At 48.8% G+C, this 17,474-nt stretch overlaps 1 protein-coding gene across 1 annotated transcript in view; it reads left to right on the forward strand.

Annotated features, from left to right (window-relative positions):
• The window catches only part of tmem45b (transmembrane protein 45B), a 119,033-nt gene extending 108,451 nt beyond the window's left edge, over nucleotides 1-10,582 (forward strand). The window contains exon 6 of the mRNA XM_072486846.1: nucleotides 9,719-10,582. Within this exon, the coding sequence (XP_072342947.1) occupies nucleotides 9,719-9,827 (109 nt within the window). The 3' untranslated portion in view covers nucleotides 9,828-10,582. The remainder of the gene's footprint in view (nucleotides 1-9,718) is intronic.
• Nucleotides 10,583-17,474: the final 6,892 nt, after the last annotated feature.

Raw genomic sequence — 17,474 nt, forward strand, 5'->3', positions numbered from 1 at the left:
CTGGATCAGCGATATGGCAGGGTTCATTAAATTGGAGAGGGTGAAATTCGCCTTGAGAGGGTCGGTACAAGGGTTCTTTAGGCGGTGGCAACCGTTCTTTAGACTTTCTGGCAGAATGCTAGACATTGGTCAATGGCAGCAGCAGCTCGGGGGGGGGGGGGGGTTACTTTATTTTTGTTTATGTTATTTACACTGGAAGGGCCTGAGGGGTTGTGTACACCTGTAGTGTTAAGTCGGGGTGTTAATGTTAATTTATTATTTAGGTACGGGGGAGGGGTTTGGGGGGTTGCTTTTTTAGATTGTGTTTTGTACTTACCCCTGTTAGGTTCTTTTTTCTTTCTCATTTTGTTATTGATATTTTATGAAAACCTTTAATAAAAATTATTTTTTTTAAAAAATACATGCATTACAGAAAAATAAAAAACTGGAATCTCTAACTATTCTCAATAAACTATCCTCATTCCAACAATACAAAAATACAAACAATCCAAAACAATCTATACATCTTAAACTGTACAAAATAGCAGCACACAAATTTCTCTGGCCTGGCAGTCAGACACAGAGGTTTACATCTCTTTATTCCACAGAATACATAAAGAAAATGGATGCTCTTTAATCCGTCCCAATGCGTTCGCGGGTCTGGTGAAATCCGAAAATGGGGGACCTAAATCTGTATACCGGGGTGCGAGAGCGATATGCTCTCTTTCGCCATTTCTTGACTCTAAACGTGCACGACACTGCAAAGTATTGCCAGCACTATGAGTGCTTCGACTACATATGAGAGTGAGTACCAAGTGATAAACTTATCACACCAGGTCGGGGTATTGCTGGCTGTCGCTGGGCTAGTTATCTCGGGGTTCCGTGTATTGCAGGGGTGAGAATCATTTACGGTTGTGTGGTAGGGGGTCAGGAAGGTAGCGTCCGCGCGCAACTGAAGGGATCCCGCTAAGATCCATGTGAACACGAAGGCTGTCTTCATCTTTGTCGGTTCTCTTCTTTGTCTTCCTCTGGGTTTCCTGGGTTTCTGGAGTTCTGTGAACACAAGCATAATTTCTGTTATTATCTTGCTTAAGATCTCGTATGTCTGTCTGTCTGTCCTTTATTGCCAATTTCCCTTTATAATTGGTCACCATCTGTGACTCCCTCATTTTTTTTCAAACCGAATATTTGGACTAGACATTTAAGAAAAATGCTGCCATACTGCGAGCCGTCTCGCAGCCTGTGTGATTTACCATCCCAGTGTTTGAGGATGTAAATAGCATAGGGAAGCAACCTAAGGGTTGCCAAAACCAAACAAAAGAATTTTGAACGTAACGAGCCAAAATGGGGTGCGTATGGGCCGCGTCGGGTAAGAAATGGGTGGAATCCCCGGGTAGGACGGTGATCAATGCCGTATGTGCTCTACCCGAGCGTAGCTGACCAGAGGGGGGTCCTCAGGCAGGGCGGGGACCAATGCCGTTTCTCCACTGCCCGAGCAACCGGCAAGAACGGGTAAGAATGTAGTCGTCGTGGGGGCTGCCTCTCGAATTAGGAGAGCAACTATGAGTCGTGTTCTGGAGACAAACTAGTTCCTCTGAACTATTGTCTGGGACAAACTTGTTCCCTTAACAGCCGGGGGCGTTAAAGGAGTGGTGACGTGGAGCCATGAAAAACTTTCCGAGTTTACACACAACACTTAACGATAACACTAACGAACAAACATTCAACAAACATGCTGCAGGTTCCATCAGAAAGGACACCGTATCTCTCCATCGGTTCCTTTTTTCTCCATCATCTGGAGACCTCACTGCACAATAGCAAACAGGGTCGCAAAGGGATTCGTTTGGTGGGAGTCAGACTCTAAGTCATCATCTTCTCCCGGCTGCCAAACTCTTGTCTGTAGTAACCGTGCTAAAGCTGCTTGGGGCGAATTGGGGTCCGTCTCATCATTCCGGATGAGACTGAATGAATTGTCTCGGTGCCAGAATCGAGTGTCGAGTTTGGAGCTGCTATGCTTCAATCCGTAATCGTGGGGCGGTGGGTCTGGGTCAGGGGCTTTGATACAAGTGATCTCGAATGGGTCAGTAGAATCATGCTCAGATTCACTAGGAGTGGGGCCTGGTGCAGGGGTGTAGTCGTAACGTGGTGTGCTGTGGCTGTCGTCATTGTGATCGCTATCACTGTCGCTGCTGGTTGAGGGAAGGGGGAGGCGGAGTCGTGCCTCTGGGGGGCGGAGTTGAAGTTGTGTCTGAGGGCGGGCTGGAGTGGTTGGGGGAGGGTAGGAATACGTCATCTGTGGGCGGGGCATGCTCGTCTGCTGCTGCGAGCAGAATGTGGTGTGTGTGGTTATTCTGCGAGCCGTAAGCCTTGAGCTGGTTTATATGAAACCACGCAGCCTTACCATTGGGATAGGTTATTTTGTATACTGAGGGGCTGACTTTGTCCGAAATGGAGTAAGGTCCGGAAAATTTGGGAAAGGAATGAAGTGGGGTTGTAAAGGGAAAGCATAACTTGTTGCCCTACTGTAAACTCAGTGGCGTGTACTGTTTTGCCGAAACAAGCCTTGCTCTGTTTCTTCCTGGTTCCAAGTCTCACTGCTGCGGCGAGTTGGGCTGCCTTTATGTTCTGTACCAGTTGTGTAACCGCATTTTCATGCGTGAGGGCTGTGACTGTGGGGCTGGCCAAATCCAGTCCTAGTAAATACTCAGTGCCTTTCATGGGGCATCCGGCCATGAGGGTGTGGGGGTGTATCCTGTGGATGTAGATACCGTGTTTCTTAAAAACATTAAAGCAAATGGGAGAACTGAATCCCAGGTGCTGTTATTCTGCTGTATCATTTTCCTGAGGGTGGCTTTCAATGTCGTATTCATTCGTTCTACGATACCACTTGACTGGGGGTGGTATGCGATATGGAACTTTTGTCTAATGCCGAAAATCGTGAGGACGTTTTTCATTGCACGTCCAGTGACATGGGAGCCTTGGTCGGACTCTATACTGCTTGGGTGGCCCCATCTTATAAAGATGTGGTGCATTAATATTTTAGCCGTCGTCTTGACCGTATTAGTTCGTGATGGAAATGCTTCCACCCATTTTGTGACGGTGTCTATGACCACCAACACATACTTGAAACCATTTCTGCACGGGGGTAGGGGTCCTATATAATCTATCTGGAGATTTGTCCAGGGTCCATTAACGGGGCAGGTTTGACTAAGTTGAGCCATTTTAGCATATCTGTCCGGATTGTTCTGGGCACAGATTAAACAATTCTCTACGTAGTGTGTGACATCGATTTTTAAATCAGGCCACCAGCAAAGCGGTCTGAGGTGGGCTAGGGTGGGTTCAATTCCTTGGTGTCCATGATTGTCATGGAACTGACAGCTGATCTGGTTCCTGTCCTGGCTGGGAACGATATAAATGCCATCCTTTAAAATCACACCGTCGTGTGTGGTGATTGCGTTTCGGTATTTATCAGACGGGGCTGGGAAGGTTCCCTTTAAAACTTCCCTGAGTTTCTCTCCTCTTTCTGGGCCTTCGCTAAATCCTGAATGTTGGTCTGTGAGACCTGAACTGCGTGTACTGGGGTGCTCTCGGGGGGGTTCCAAAAATAACCATGCCTGGAGCCTGCCTTCGCTCGGGCGTCTGCTTTAACGTTACCGGGGGGGGAAGGACAGTGACGACTGCGAACTTTAATTATACCGTATTTCATATCCTTTGTTGTCTCTAAGATATGGCGGAGTAATGGGGCTGAGGGTAGGGGTTTACTGTCTGCAGAAACAAATCCTCTTGTTTCCCAGAGTGGTAGGAACTCTGTCAACTATTGCAGACATACAAGCTGTCTGAGTAGATGCCTGCTGGGGTCGGGAACGAGTCTGAGTGGTCTACAATGTATGCAATCGCTGCCAGCTCTGCTGCCTGCGAGCCTAAGTGTCCTGGCAACTTGAAGGAAATTTCATCTAGGGCACGTCCCAGCACGTCTTCTACATACATACCGCAACCGGTAATTCTCTCTCCATTTAACAGTGGAGGAGCCATCCACGTAAATCTTCAGGGGTGCGCACGTGTCTGTGGGCTGGGGTCTCTGGGGTGTACTACCTGTTTTCCTGGGGGGTGTTTTGGGAATAAATGGGCCTGTGTTCTATTTCGTGGTGATGATGTCACATTCATGAGGGGTGCCTGCATATTGCAAATTATCAGCAAGGAAGGTGTGGGTTTTGGTTCTCTTTACCGTGATGTCCCGTCCCTGTAAAAGAAGGGTCCAACGGGCTGCGTGGATTTGGCTGACTGTGCCATCTTTAAGTCGGCCGTCTAACAATAGCTGTGTCAGGGTGTGTTCTGTGAGGATGGTGATGGGGTTTAGTCCTGTAATGTAGGCGAAGTATTGCACTGCCCAAAAAACTGCGAGCAGGTGCCTTTCACAGACAGAAAATCCTTGCTCTACGGGGTCTAACATGCGTGAGGCGTATGCAACGGGGCGTAACTGGTCGTGGCGTTCCTGGAGGAGCACGGCCGAAAGGGTTCGGTCGGTGCTTGCTACCTCGATAGCGTACAGGGAATGTGGATCTGGGACCTGTAGTGCAGGGACTGTGCTGAGTGCTCTTTTTAAAGCATCCATGGCATCTGTATGCTGTGGAAGCCATTCCCAAGGTGCCTGCTTCTTGAGAAGTTCGGAAAGGGACGCTGCTTTAGTGGCAAAACTGCCAATATGGTTTCGGCAGTAACCAACCAGTCCTAAAAATGACCGGAGTCCTGAGACATTGTGGGGAAGGGGCAATTTGACGATCGAGTCAATTCTCTTGTGCTCGATCTCGCGTTTACCATGAGTGATCACTGTTCCCAAGTAAATCACTTTTTCTTTCAGAATCTGGGCGTTCTTGGGGTTGACTTTACAACCAATTTCTTTTAGGAGTGCTAGGAGTTTGGCGAGAAGCAAAATGTGCTCTCCCTTTGTGTCTGTCTGTAGTAACAAGTCGTCTACGTACTGGACCAGACAATCGGGGCGAGAAAATGTTGCTAATCCATTTGCCAACTGTCGGTGGAAAATGGAGGGTGAGTTGTGGAAACCTTGTGGAAGGCACGTCCACGTGTATTGTGTATTGGAATGTAAAGGCGAATTTGTGCTGGCACGCTTTAGCCAATGGAATGGACCAAAAGCCGTTACTAATGTCCAAAACCAAAAAAAATGTTGACTGGAGTCGCTGTTTGAGCATGGTCTCGGGACTCGTGGGTAAGGTGGGGGCTGCTGCTGGGGCTACTTTGTTCAGTTCCCGGTAATTAATGTTCAGTCGCCATGATCCATCCGGTTTCCTGACGGGCCAAATTGGTGCGTTGTTTGTGGAGGCTACTGACCTGAGTACGCCTTGATCCAACAAACCCTCTATTACTTTGTAGATTTCTCCCTCTGCTTCCTGGGGAAATCCGTACTGCTTCTGGGGTTTAGGGTCGGGACCTGTAATGTTCACAAAGCCAGCCAAACTGCCACAGTTGTGCTTGTGCTGTGCAAATGCTGCTTTATGTTCCTGCAGGACTTCCCTAACCTGTTTGTCTGCACTAATGGCTCGAGGGTCGAACCAGACGTCTCCTACTGAGCTAACCCTATTTACGTATTCTCCTACTGTGAGCGTGGCGGGGGCTCATGCTGCCTCTGCCATTTTCCAAACACACTTGTTCACTGGGTCGAAAGAAAGGTTATGGGAGCTCATGAAATCGATCCCAAGGATATGTTCTGCTGTCTGGGGCAGATCAACTAAAACTACGGGGTGCTTGGTTGTGATGTTCCCTATCTGTATTGCTATAGGGGCTGTGATGTGTCCCTGTTGTAAATGGCCTGTAAAACCACTGAGTGTGATGGTGTCTGTTGTGGGCCATGTGTCTCGCTAGAACATTGTGGAGGAATTGAGTGTGATGCGGGACCCTCCTGTGTCCCAAAGAAATTCTACGGGTTGTCCCCGAACTTTGCATGCTACTACCGGTCTACCGGACTTGTCCCAAAGGGTGTCGCAGACCCAAGTTGGGGTGCCCGAACACTGTCAGTCGATGCCATTCATGTCTGTACTCTCTGAACGGGCGCTAACTCTATGAATCTGCTTTGCCCTGTTCTTGTTTAGGGTGCCTGTCTGTTGGCTTCTCTGCTGCTTCTGGGGCGCATTACACTCTCGTGCAAAGTGTCCTAGCTGTCCACAATTATAACATTCTTGAGGTTTTGGCTGGGGTTGGCTGTTCCTGCCCTCATTTACCCATGCGGGGTTCTGGCGTGCTTTAACTGGGTTCATTTCTACCTGCTCTTCATCGGGTGTTATAAATGCGGTTCTGCCTGCAATTGATTGCTCCCAAGCATGGGATAATCTCTTCAAAACCATTTTTCATTGTGGGCCTCATCTGAGGGGTCATAATTTGCGCAAGCTTTTCGTCCTGCTTCTGTGGCATGGGAGACTAGAATTCGGGTCCATTTGGCCATATTATCTGGGGACAAATGGGCGCGGGCTAACTCTCCAAAAACTGCGGTAAAGTAAATCCACAAACGTCCAGCAAACACTGTGGGGTGCTCCGTCTTCTTTTGCCTACACTTATTTAGGCCTTCTACGGGGTCTCCTCTGTTAAAACCGATCGCATCTAGGATCGCTGTGTGCATCCCTTGGAGTGTGCCTTCTCCTACATTCTGTGGGTCGGGAAGGGCTGCTACAACTGAAGGGTCGAGGCTTAAAACTATGAGCTTCACTCGCTCCTTTTTGTCCAGGCCGTACATGGTTGCCTGTTGTTTGACTTTCGCAAAAAATTGGTGGGGGTCTGAAGTGGGAAGGAACGGTTTAATTTTTCCACACGCGTCCCGTAATTGGGTCACGGTTAACAGGGTTGTGTAAAGGAAATCTGCTTCTCTTCTCCTGCGGCCCTGCGGTATGTGGTTACAGGGTTCATGGGGGTGTGTTCTGCCTGTTCGGTTGGGGTGCTTTCCTTTTCTGGGGTTTTTCCTGCGTACATAGAACATAGAACATACAGCACAGAACAGGCCCTTCGGCCCACGATGTTGTGCCGAACCTTTGTCCTAGATTATCATTGAATTTACAGTGCAGAAGGAGGCCATTCGGCCCCCTGTGTCTGCACCGGCTCTTGGAAAGAGCACCCTACCCAAACTCAACACCTCCACCCAACACCAAGGGCAATTTTGGACACTAAGGGCAATTTATCATGGCCAATCCACCTACCCTGCACATCTTTGGACTGTGGGAGGAAACCGGATATCCCATGTACGTATCTATGGGCAGTCTCGTTCAATTCCTGCCAGTCGGGGCCGTTTTCTTGATCTAATTGAGGTCCGAATGTACTCTGAAATCCATTTTGCACGGACAGCAGAGATTGCAATTCTGCAATTTGCTTCCGGCACTTTGCGTGGTCTACGGAGCTCTGCCTTTGTTCCATCGTGGAAGTATGGAGTGCTCGTAGGGCTGCTTTTAAATCGTTGCACTGTTTCTGCAATTTCTCAACTTGCTATTCTGTTTCTTGTCTTACCAAGACCGCACATTGCGTGTCCTGGTAGGCCTTATCGTATTGTGTCTGAAAACTGTTCTAATGCGCGAGACAAGATTGATGTGCCCACTTGGCATCATTCACCTCTCTGTCCCTTGCTGCTATCAGACACAATACGATAAGGATCATATTTCAGATCCCGATTCTCTTTCTCTACCTCACTCACGTCTACCTCACTGGTTCTGTCTCTCTCCTCTATCTCTCTACGGAGCGTCCTAACGACCTCCTCTGTGCCTCGCAATTGTGCCAAACAGGATACGATTGCCATCGGCTTGCGAGCTTTTCCCAAGCTCTTCTTGTGGATCTCTGACAGGTTCTCCCACCAAGTATGTCCTATACTCCGGGGTCCTGTTTCCTCATTATCACAGAATTCACTCCAAAGGGGCCATCCTTTCCCTTTGAGATATTTACTGATCTCATCTTCCCAAACGGGACGCTGTCCTACACTACTGGTCGCTGCGACCTCGAATTCCTGGGGGGTCATAAGGCATTCTATTGCCTACATTGCCATTTTCTCTATCTAGGATCTTTACTGAATTTGGAACAGGGGGTGATAAAGTGGTAATGTAAACACGGGTACGGCTTACGCTAATTTCCGGCCTACAAAACTCCCAACAGTTTTACGCAACAAAACCTCTCAGGTTTACCTTATATCCCTGTTAGTACACATGCATTAACACACTTCCGAATCTCAGAGGCTTGATCAGTACTGTTTTGACGCTTGTGGTTTTTCTGTTTCCAATAGGATTCTCAATTCAAATTTTGGGTTCTCTCGGAGTGGTTAGGCCACTTCTAAGTCCCGGCGGAGTTGCCAGTAAATGTTGCTAACTTTTGGTTGGCTCTTAATTTGATTCTGTTTAATCACGTTTGCTCAAGAGTCGCCAGGTATCTTTTGACACCGCCACAAGGTTCAGAACCGAATACTAATCAATGACTCAATACACCAATTAGTAAGTTCAAAAGCAATGCTCATTTATTTACACACAGTCAAATCTACTCATGCATAAACTCTACAAACTAAATTACCACTGTAACTAAAGCCTATACTTAGCGTCGAGCGCCCACTCAGTCAGAGGAACAATGGCCGTTGCTCGGTTCTGAGGCTGCTGGGTTGAGCTGTTTACAGGGTAGCAACTAGGAGCGTCTATCTCGCAGCGTGCGTTGACTTGGGACTTACTTGGTCTGGTGTAGCTGCTAGGCTGGTCTCTCTCTTCAGTGAGAGCCAAAGCCAAAGGAGGAAGTTTCTTTCTTGGGGGATACCTTTTATACTGAAAAGGGCTTTGCGCGCTTTTGGGCAGGCCTTGAACTTGGCCTCAACTAATTGGGTCTTTCCCAATCATCTGTATCGATTTTCCTCCAATAGCGGGGTGGTTCCCTGATCGCTGTGCGTGTCCTGGTGACTGTCAGTCTGCTTTGTCTTAGCTTCTTCTGGCGCCGGGGAGTCTGCCTTAACATTGTATATCTAAATGTTTCCCTTTTGTCCCCGGAGATGGCTCATTAGTATGTAGATTGTTTGGTAGTTTCTGTCCTGTCTGAGAGTTTAAGGTTCTAATCAATGGACAGAGCTTGCACCTGCTTGTTTCTTAGCATTGTCCAATTTTCCCTGCATTCTTTGCAGGTGTCCATTTTGTAATCGGGATGTGGCCATCCCAGATGGCTACAGTAGGGAGTATAGTAGGGGGCTAAGTACACAGCCTTGCAGGGCCCCGGTATTGAGGACTATCGTGGAGGAGCTGTTGTTGTTTATTCTTACTGATTGTGGTCTATGGGTAAAAAGTCAAGGATCCAGTTGCAGAGTGAGGAGCCAAGTCCTAGGTTTTGGAGCTTTGATATGAACTTGGCTGGGATTATGGTGTTGAAGGCGGAGCTGTAGTCAATAAATAGGAGTCTGATGTAGGAGTCTTAGTTGTCGAGATGCTCCAGGGTTTAGTGCAGGGCCAGGGAGATCGCATCTGCTGTGGACCGGTTGCGGCAGCATGCGAATTGCAGTGGATTTGCGTTCTGGGAGTATGGAGTTGATGTGCTTCATGACCAACTCTCGAAGCAATTCATAATGATTGATATCAGGGCCACCAGACGGTAGTCATTGAGGCACATTGCCTGGTTCATCTGCATGCAGGTATCTTGCCATGTGATTCTATATCACACTGTGGGTGTTCTCTAGTCGCACATTATCCTTTGTGATACCAAACACTCTTGTCTCTATGCTCCCTTGCAGGCTCGTTCAGATCAAAGCGAGGAAATCGGGTGCGATGGAGCTGGGGCAGTTGAAGAGCTTAGAGAGGAACTCACATGTCCCTCTGCTGCATAACTCTGATGAGGACTGAATACCCTCGAGTAAGGAGCAACCCCTGCACATTCCTCAAGCAATATTGATGATTTCAGCCCAAATATTTTTAACTGTGAATTTTGTTATTTCCTGTGCTTTATTCCGGAGTTTCTGTCCACTCGCTTTTGCTCTGGGGGAGGAAGTGGGAATGAGTTGAAGTGGGAATCTGGCGGTGACGTGAGACTGTCAACTGGGAACTGACATACAGGAGCAGAGCGTAGCTTGGACCTCCGTCTGACAACCCATCACTGTATCACAGGAACTTTATGGGTTAAATACAAATGCAATGTTAAAACCACCCAGGAGACTATCTGAATCTGGAGCTTCATTCCACAGGTCAGACTGTGTGACGGTCCCGTCCCTGCTCAATCGACTGCTCTCTCAACTTCATACAAATTGAAACATTTCCCTTCCTTCACTAAAAAAAAAGAATGTTTTAATTCAAGATTTGCATGAAATCTAAGCTATATGTGAGAGCCAGCATTACTTTCACTGGGCAGGTACAGCAATCAGAGTCCCATCAGAAGGATTCGATTTGTCCTGTGCTGGATCTCCTATTGAACCGTGTTTAATTTATTTCAGTTTTGCACACTTGTTTAAACTCCAGTGTTATGTAACTGACACGTTGTGACTCCCCCCACACTTTTTCAGTACTTTCAGAATCTGGCAGGAAATTGACAGAATTCTCATCATTTTCAAATAAATGCACTAACTTCCAATAAATAGCAAATAAACTTGAATAATAATTTGAAACAGTCTAAATCTTCGTCTTTCTCATGAACCTTCATGGCTTTAAAATGCAGCTGCTGCATTTATATTTTAGAACCTTCGATATGTTTCTAATTACAATGTTGTCAATGGGAATCACCATTGGATATTCGAGGAGTGGATCTACCCATAAACCTCCAATTGAAACATGAACATGCCTTTATTATGGTCACTTTCTCACCAGGTTTCAGCAAGTGAAAGCTACAAGACGTGATCCAGGTGTACTGCAGTCAGCTTTCAGCAAACCCAACAGCAAAACTTGCCTATCTAAAGGTTTTCTTTAAAAATAGGTATGTCCCGGTTTGGATGGGAAGATAAAATAACTGCATATAGACATCAACTGGGCTACTCTGTAAAATTATCAATTTTTTAAAATGGACAGGGTTGAAATTAATCCTCTCCTGTCCATACCATGATTTGTAGTATTGATATTCAACCTCTGATATTCTGATGAGCCGGCATTTGTACAAATTCCATCCCTCTTTCTTGCACATCACCACATTCTCCTCAATTACAAACTTTCATTCTGGTATTACAGACAATCCTGTTGCTGATGTCTTGCCAACACCTCCCACCACACTGGCCCCCACAACCAATATGATTTCTCCTCAAACAAATTGCTTGAAACACTCTCAGGACGAAGTAAAAGTTAAATAAGTTAATGTACATCTGAGTGCGCTATTATTAAAACGCAATAAAAGTGACCATAGTCCCCGAAGACCAGAGGCTGTCCTCCCATCTTGAGAGAAACCATCCTGCTGGTCATTTGACCTGAGGGACACCAGGCCTCAAACGAGGGGTAAGGTTGAGAAGTTGGGCCCTTCATGGATAGCCTCTGCCGGTACGGGAATTGACCTGCATCACAAACCAGCTGTCCAGACAACTGAGCTCAAATGAGCCTGCACCTTTATGTAGCTTGGCTTAAAAATGAATTTGTTTGCACTTGGTCAGGACTAAACAGACAGGATGGGTACGTACAGGATGGGTACAATCATTGGATGTGAGGGAGAAGTTGAATGGTAATGAACCAGAACTTACAGCCCACATGTGGAAACGATCAATGCTTTCAAAAGGAAAGTGGACGGGTACACACAGGAAGGGGACGTACAGGATGGGGACGTCCAGGATGGGTACGAACAGGATGGAAATGTACAGGATGGGTACGTACAGGATGGAAACGTTCAGGATGGAAACGTTCAGGATGGAAACGTTCAGGATGGAAACGTTCAGGATGGGAACATTCAGATGGAAACGTTCAAGATGGGTTCGAACAGAAGGGTATGAACAGGATGGGGCCGAACAGGATGAGTATGTAGAGGATGAGAACGTACAGGATGGGTACATACAGGATGGGTACATACAGGATGGACCGATCAGGGTGGAAACGTACAGGATGGGGACGTACAGGATGGTGACGTACAGGATGGGGAGATACAGGATGGGTACATACAGGATGGGGATGTATAGGATGGGTACGAACAGGATGCAAATGCACAGGATGGGGACGTACAGGATGGGGACGTACAGGATGGAAATGTACAGGATGTAAACGTACAGGATGGAAACGTACAGGATGGGGACGAACAGGATGGGTACGAACAGGAGGCAAATGCACAGGATGGGGACGTACAGGATGGGGACGTACAGGATGGGGACGTACAGGATGGGTATGAACAGGATGCAAATGCACAGGATGGGGATGTACAGGATGGGGACGTACAGGATGGGGAAATACAGGATGGGGACGTACAGGATGGGGGCGTATAGGGTGGGGACATACAGGATGCAAATGCACAGGATGGGGACGTACAGGATGGGGATGTACAGGATGGGGACGTACAGGATGGGGACGTACAGGATGGAAACATACAGGATGGGGACGTACAGGGTGGGGACGTACAGGATGGGGACGTACAGGATGGGGACGTACAGGATGGGGACGTACAGGATGCAAATGCACAGGATGGGTACATACAGGATGGGGAAATACAGGACGGGGACCTACAGGATGGGGATGTACAGGATGGGGACGTACAGGATGGGTACGTACAGGATGGGGATATACAGGATGGGGATGTACAGGATGGGTACGTACAGGATGGGGATATACAGGATGGGGATGTACAGGATGGGAATATACAGGATGGGGATATACAGGATGGGGATGTACAGGATGGCTACGAACATGATGGGTACGACCAGGATGGGGACGTACAGGATGGGGATAAACAGGATGGGTACATACAGGGTGGGTACATACAGGATGGGTACCTACAGGATGGAAATGTACAGGGTGGAAACGTACAGGATGGGGACGTACAGGATGGGGACGTACAGGATGGGGACGTACAGGATGGGGACGTACAGGATGGAAACGTACAGGATGGGTACGTACAGGATGGGGACGTACAGGATGGGGACGTACAGGGTGGGTATGTACAGAATGGAACGTACAGGATGAGTACATAGAGGGTGAGTACGGACAGTATGGGTACATACAGGATGGGTACGTACAGGATGGGGACGTACAGGGTGGAAACGTACAGGATGGGGACGTACAGGATGGAAACGTACAGGATGGAAACGTACAGGATGGAAACGTACAGGATGGGGATATACAGGATGGGGATGTACAGGATGGGGACGTACAGGATGGGGACGTACAGGGTGGGTATGTACAGAATGGAACGTACAGGATGAGTACATAGAGGGTGAGTACGGACAGTATGGGTACATACAGGATGGGTACGTACAGGATGGGGACGTACAGGGTGGAAACGTACAGGATGGGGACGTACAGGATGGAAACGTACAGGATGGAAACGTACAGGATGGGGATATACAGGATGGGGATGTACAGGATGGGGACGTACAGGATGGGGACGTACAGGGTGGGTATGTACAGAATGGAACGTACAGGATGAGTACATAGAGGGTGAGTACGGACAGTATGGGTACATACAGGATGGGTACGTACAGGATGGGGACGTACAGGGTGGAAACGTACAGGATGGGGATGTACAGGATGGGGATATACAGGATGGGGATGTACAGGATGGGGACGTACAGGATGGGGATATACAGGATGGGGATGTACAGGATGGGGATATACAGGATGGGGATATACAGGATGGGGATGTACAGGATGGCTACGAACATGATGGGTACGACCAGGATGGGGACATACAGGATGGGGATAAACAGGATGGGTACATACAGGATGGGCACATACAGGGTGGGTACATACAGGGTGGGTACATACAGGATGGGTACCTACAGGATGGAAATGTACAGGGTGGAAACGTACAGGATGGGGACGTACAGGGTGGGTATGTACAGAATGGAACGTACAGGATGAGTACATAGAGGGTGAGTACGGACAGTATGGGTACATACAGGATGGGTACGTACAGGATGGGGACGTACAGGATGGGGACGTACAGGATGGGTACCTACAGGATGGAAATGTACAGGGTGGAAACGTACAGGATGGGGACGTACAGGATGGGTACGTACAGGATGGAAACGTACAGGGTGGGGACGTACAGGATGGGGATATACAGGATGGGGATGTACAGGATGGGGACGTACAGGATGGGGACGTACAGGATGGGGACGTACAGGGTGGGTATGTACAGAATGGAACGTACAGGATGAGTACATAGAGGGTGAGTACGGACAGTATGGGTACATACAGGATGGGTACGTACAGGATGGGGACGTACAGGGTGGAAACGTACAGGATGGGGACGTACAGGATGGGGACGTACAGGATGGGGATGTACAGGATGGGGATATACAGGATGGGGATGTACAGGATGGGTACGTACAGGATGGGGATATACAGGATGGGGATGTACAGGATGGGGATATACAGGATGGGGATATGCAGGATGGGGATGTACAGGATGGCTACGAACATGATGGGTACGACCAGGATGGGTACATACAGGATGGGGATAAACAGGATGGGTACATACAGGATGGGCACATACAGGGTGGGTACATACAGGGTGGGTACATACAGGATGGGTACCTACAGGATGGAAATGTACAGGGTGGAAACGTACAGGATGGGGACGTACAGGGTGGGTATGTACAGAATGGAACATACAGGATGAGTACATAGAGGGTGAGTACGGACAGTATGGGTACATACAGGATGGGGACGTACAGGATGGAAACGCACAGGATGGGTACCTACAGGATGGAAATGTACAGGGTGGAAACGTACAGGATGGGGACGTACAGGGTGGGTATGTACAGAATGGAACGTACAGGATGAGTACATAGAGGGTGAGTACGGACAGTATGGGTACATACAGGATGGGTACGTACAGGATGGGGACGTACAGGGTGGAAACATACAGGATGGGGACGTACAGGATGGGGACGTACAGGATGGGTATGTACAGGATGGGGATATACAGGATGAGGATGTACAGGATGGGTACGTACAGCATGGGGATATACAGGATGGGGATATACAGGATGGGGATGTACAGGATGGGGATATACAGGATGGGGATATACAGGATGGGGATATACAGGATGGGGATATACAGGATGGGGATGTACAGGATGGCTACGAACATGATGGGTACGACCAGGATGGGGACGTACAGGATGGGGATAAACAGGATGGGTACATACAGGATGGGCACATACAGGATGGGTACATACAGGGTGGGTACGTACAGGATGGGTATCTACTGGATGGAAATGTACAGGGTGGAAACGTACAGGATGGGGATGTACGGGATGGGGACGTACCGGGTGGGTATGTACAGAATGGAACGTACAGGATGAGTACATAGAGGATGAGTACGGACAGTATGGGTACATACAGGATGGGTACGTACAGGATGGGGACGTACAGGATGGAAACGTACAGGATGGGGACGTACAGGATGGAAACGTACAGGATGGGGACGTACAGGATGAGTACATAGAGGATGTGTACGTGCAGGATGGGAAAGTACAGGATGGGTACATACAGGATGGAAATGTACTGGATGGAAACGTACAGGATGGGGACGTACAGGATGGAAACGTACAGGATGGGTGCGAACAGGATGGAAATGTACAGGATGGAAACGTACAGGATGGAAATGTGCAGGATGTGTATGGACAGGATGGGTACGTACAGGATGGAAACGTACAGGATGTGTATGGACAGGATGGGTACGTACAGGATGGAAACGTACAGGATGTGTATGGACAGGATGGGTACGTACAGGATGGAAACGTACAGGATGTGTATGGACAGGATGGGTACGGACAGGATGGAAACGTACAGGATGTGTAAGGACAGGATGGAAACGTACAGGATGGGGACATACAGGATGGGGACGTACAGGATGGGGACGTACCGGATGGGGATGTACCGGATGGGGACGTACAGGATGGGGACGTACAGGATGGGGACATACAGGATGTGGATGTACCGGATGGGGAAGTACAGGATGGGGACGTACAGGATGGGGATGTACCGGATGGGGACGTTCAGGATGGGGACGTACCGGATGGGGACGTACAGGATGGGGACGTACAGGATGGGGACGTACCGGATGGGGACGTACCAGATGGGGACGTACAGGATGGGGACGTACAGGATGGGGGCGTACCGGATGGGGATGTACCGGATGGGGACGTACAGGATGGGGACGTACCGGATGGGGACGTACAGGATGGGGACGTACAGGATGGGGACGTACTGTTTTGGGGGTCTAGGGTCAGGTCCTGTTACTTGTACGGAGCCAGTCATCCATCCACAGTCGTGCTTGTGGGTCGCGAATGCTGCCCTGTTCTTTTGCAGAACTGCCCTAACCTGCTTGTCCGTACTAAGCATGGTCGGGTTGAACCAAAATTTGTCTACGGCGCTAATTTTGTTCATATATTCGCCTATGTTGAGCGTTGCGGGGGCTCTTGCGGATTTCACCATCTTCCAGACACACTGGTTGACTGGATCGAAATCAATTCCCAGAATGTGTTCTGCTGTGTGGGGCAGGTCAACTAAAACCACGGGGTGCTTGGTGGTGATGGTGCCGATTTGAATGGGTACAGGGGCTGTGATGTGTCCCTGCTGTGAGTGGCCTGTAAAGCCGGTGAGGATGATTGTGGCTGTAGTGGGCCACGTGTCCTTTTGAAATAGGGTGGAGGAAGTTATTGTGGTGCGGGTCCCTCCTGTGTCCCAAAGAAATTCGATAGGCTGTCCCCGAATTTTCGCTGCAACTACGGGTCGTCCTGACCTATCCCAAAGAGTGTCGCAGACCCAACTGGGGGAGCCCGTACACCGTCAGTCTGATCCGGTCAAGTTTGTCTGATCTGAACGGGCGCTAACGCTCTGAATGGGCTCTGTCTTTTTCTTAGTCAGAGTGCCCGTCTGCTGGGCTCTCTGTGGCTTTTTAGGGGCATTGCACTCATTTGCGAAATGTCCCAATTGTCCACAGTTGTAACACTCTAGTGACTTGGGTGGGGGGTGTGGTAGTATGCATTAGGGGTCATGTGGGACTGTGAAGCCATGATGTCATTGGCTGACAGATCCCGGGTCCTGGTTAGACGTTGACCTCTAGCTCCGCCCTGAAGGCGGAGTATAAGTACCTGGAGTCCTCCCCCGCAGGCAGTCTACTACTGAACTGCGGGGGAAACAGTCACGCTTAATAAAGCCTCATCGACTTCACTCTATTCGTCTCTCGGAGTCTTTGTGCGCTACAGGGGGCTGTTCTTTCCCTCATTTACCCATGCGGGGTTCGGGTGTGTTGTTTTTACTGCCTGCATGTCTGCGGCGGCTTGCTTTTCCTCACTATTTTTAACGGTGGGTTTACTCTGAACAGATTGCTCCCAAACGCGGGACAATCTTTTCACCACCCACTTC

The sequence above is a fragment of the Scyliorhinus torazame genome, chromosome 21, assembly GCF_047496885.1.
Source record: "Scyliorhinus torazame isolate Kashiwa2021f chromosome 21, sScyTor2.1, whole genome shotgun sequence".
NCBI lineage: Eukaryota > Metazoa > Chordata > Chondrichthyes > Carcharhiniformes > Scyliorhinidae > Scyliorhinus > Scyliorhinus torazame.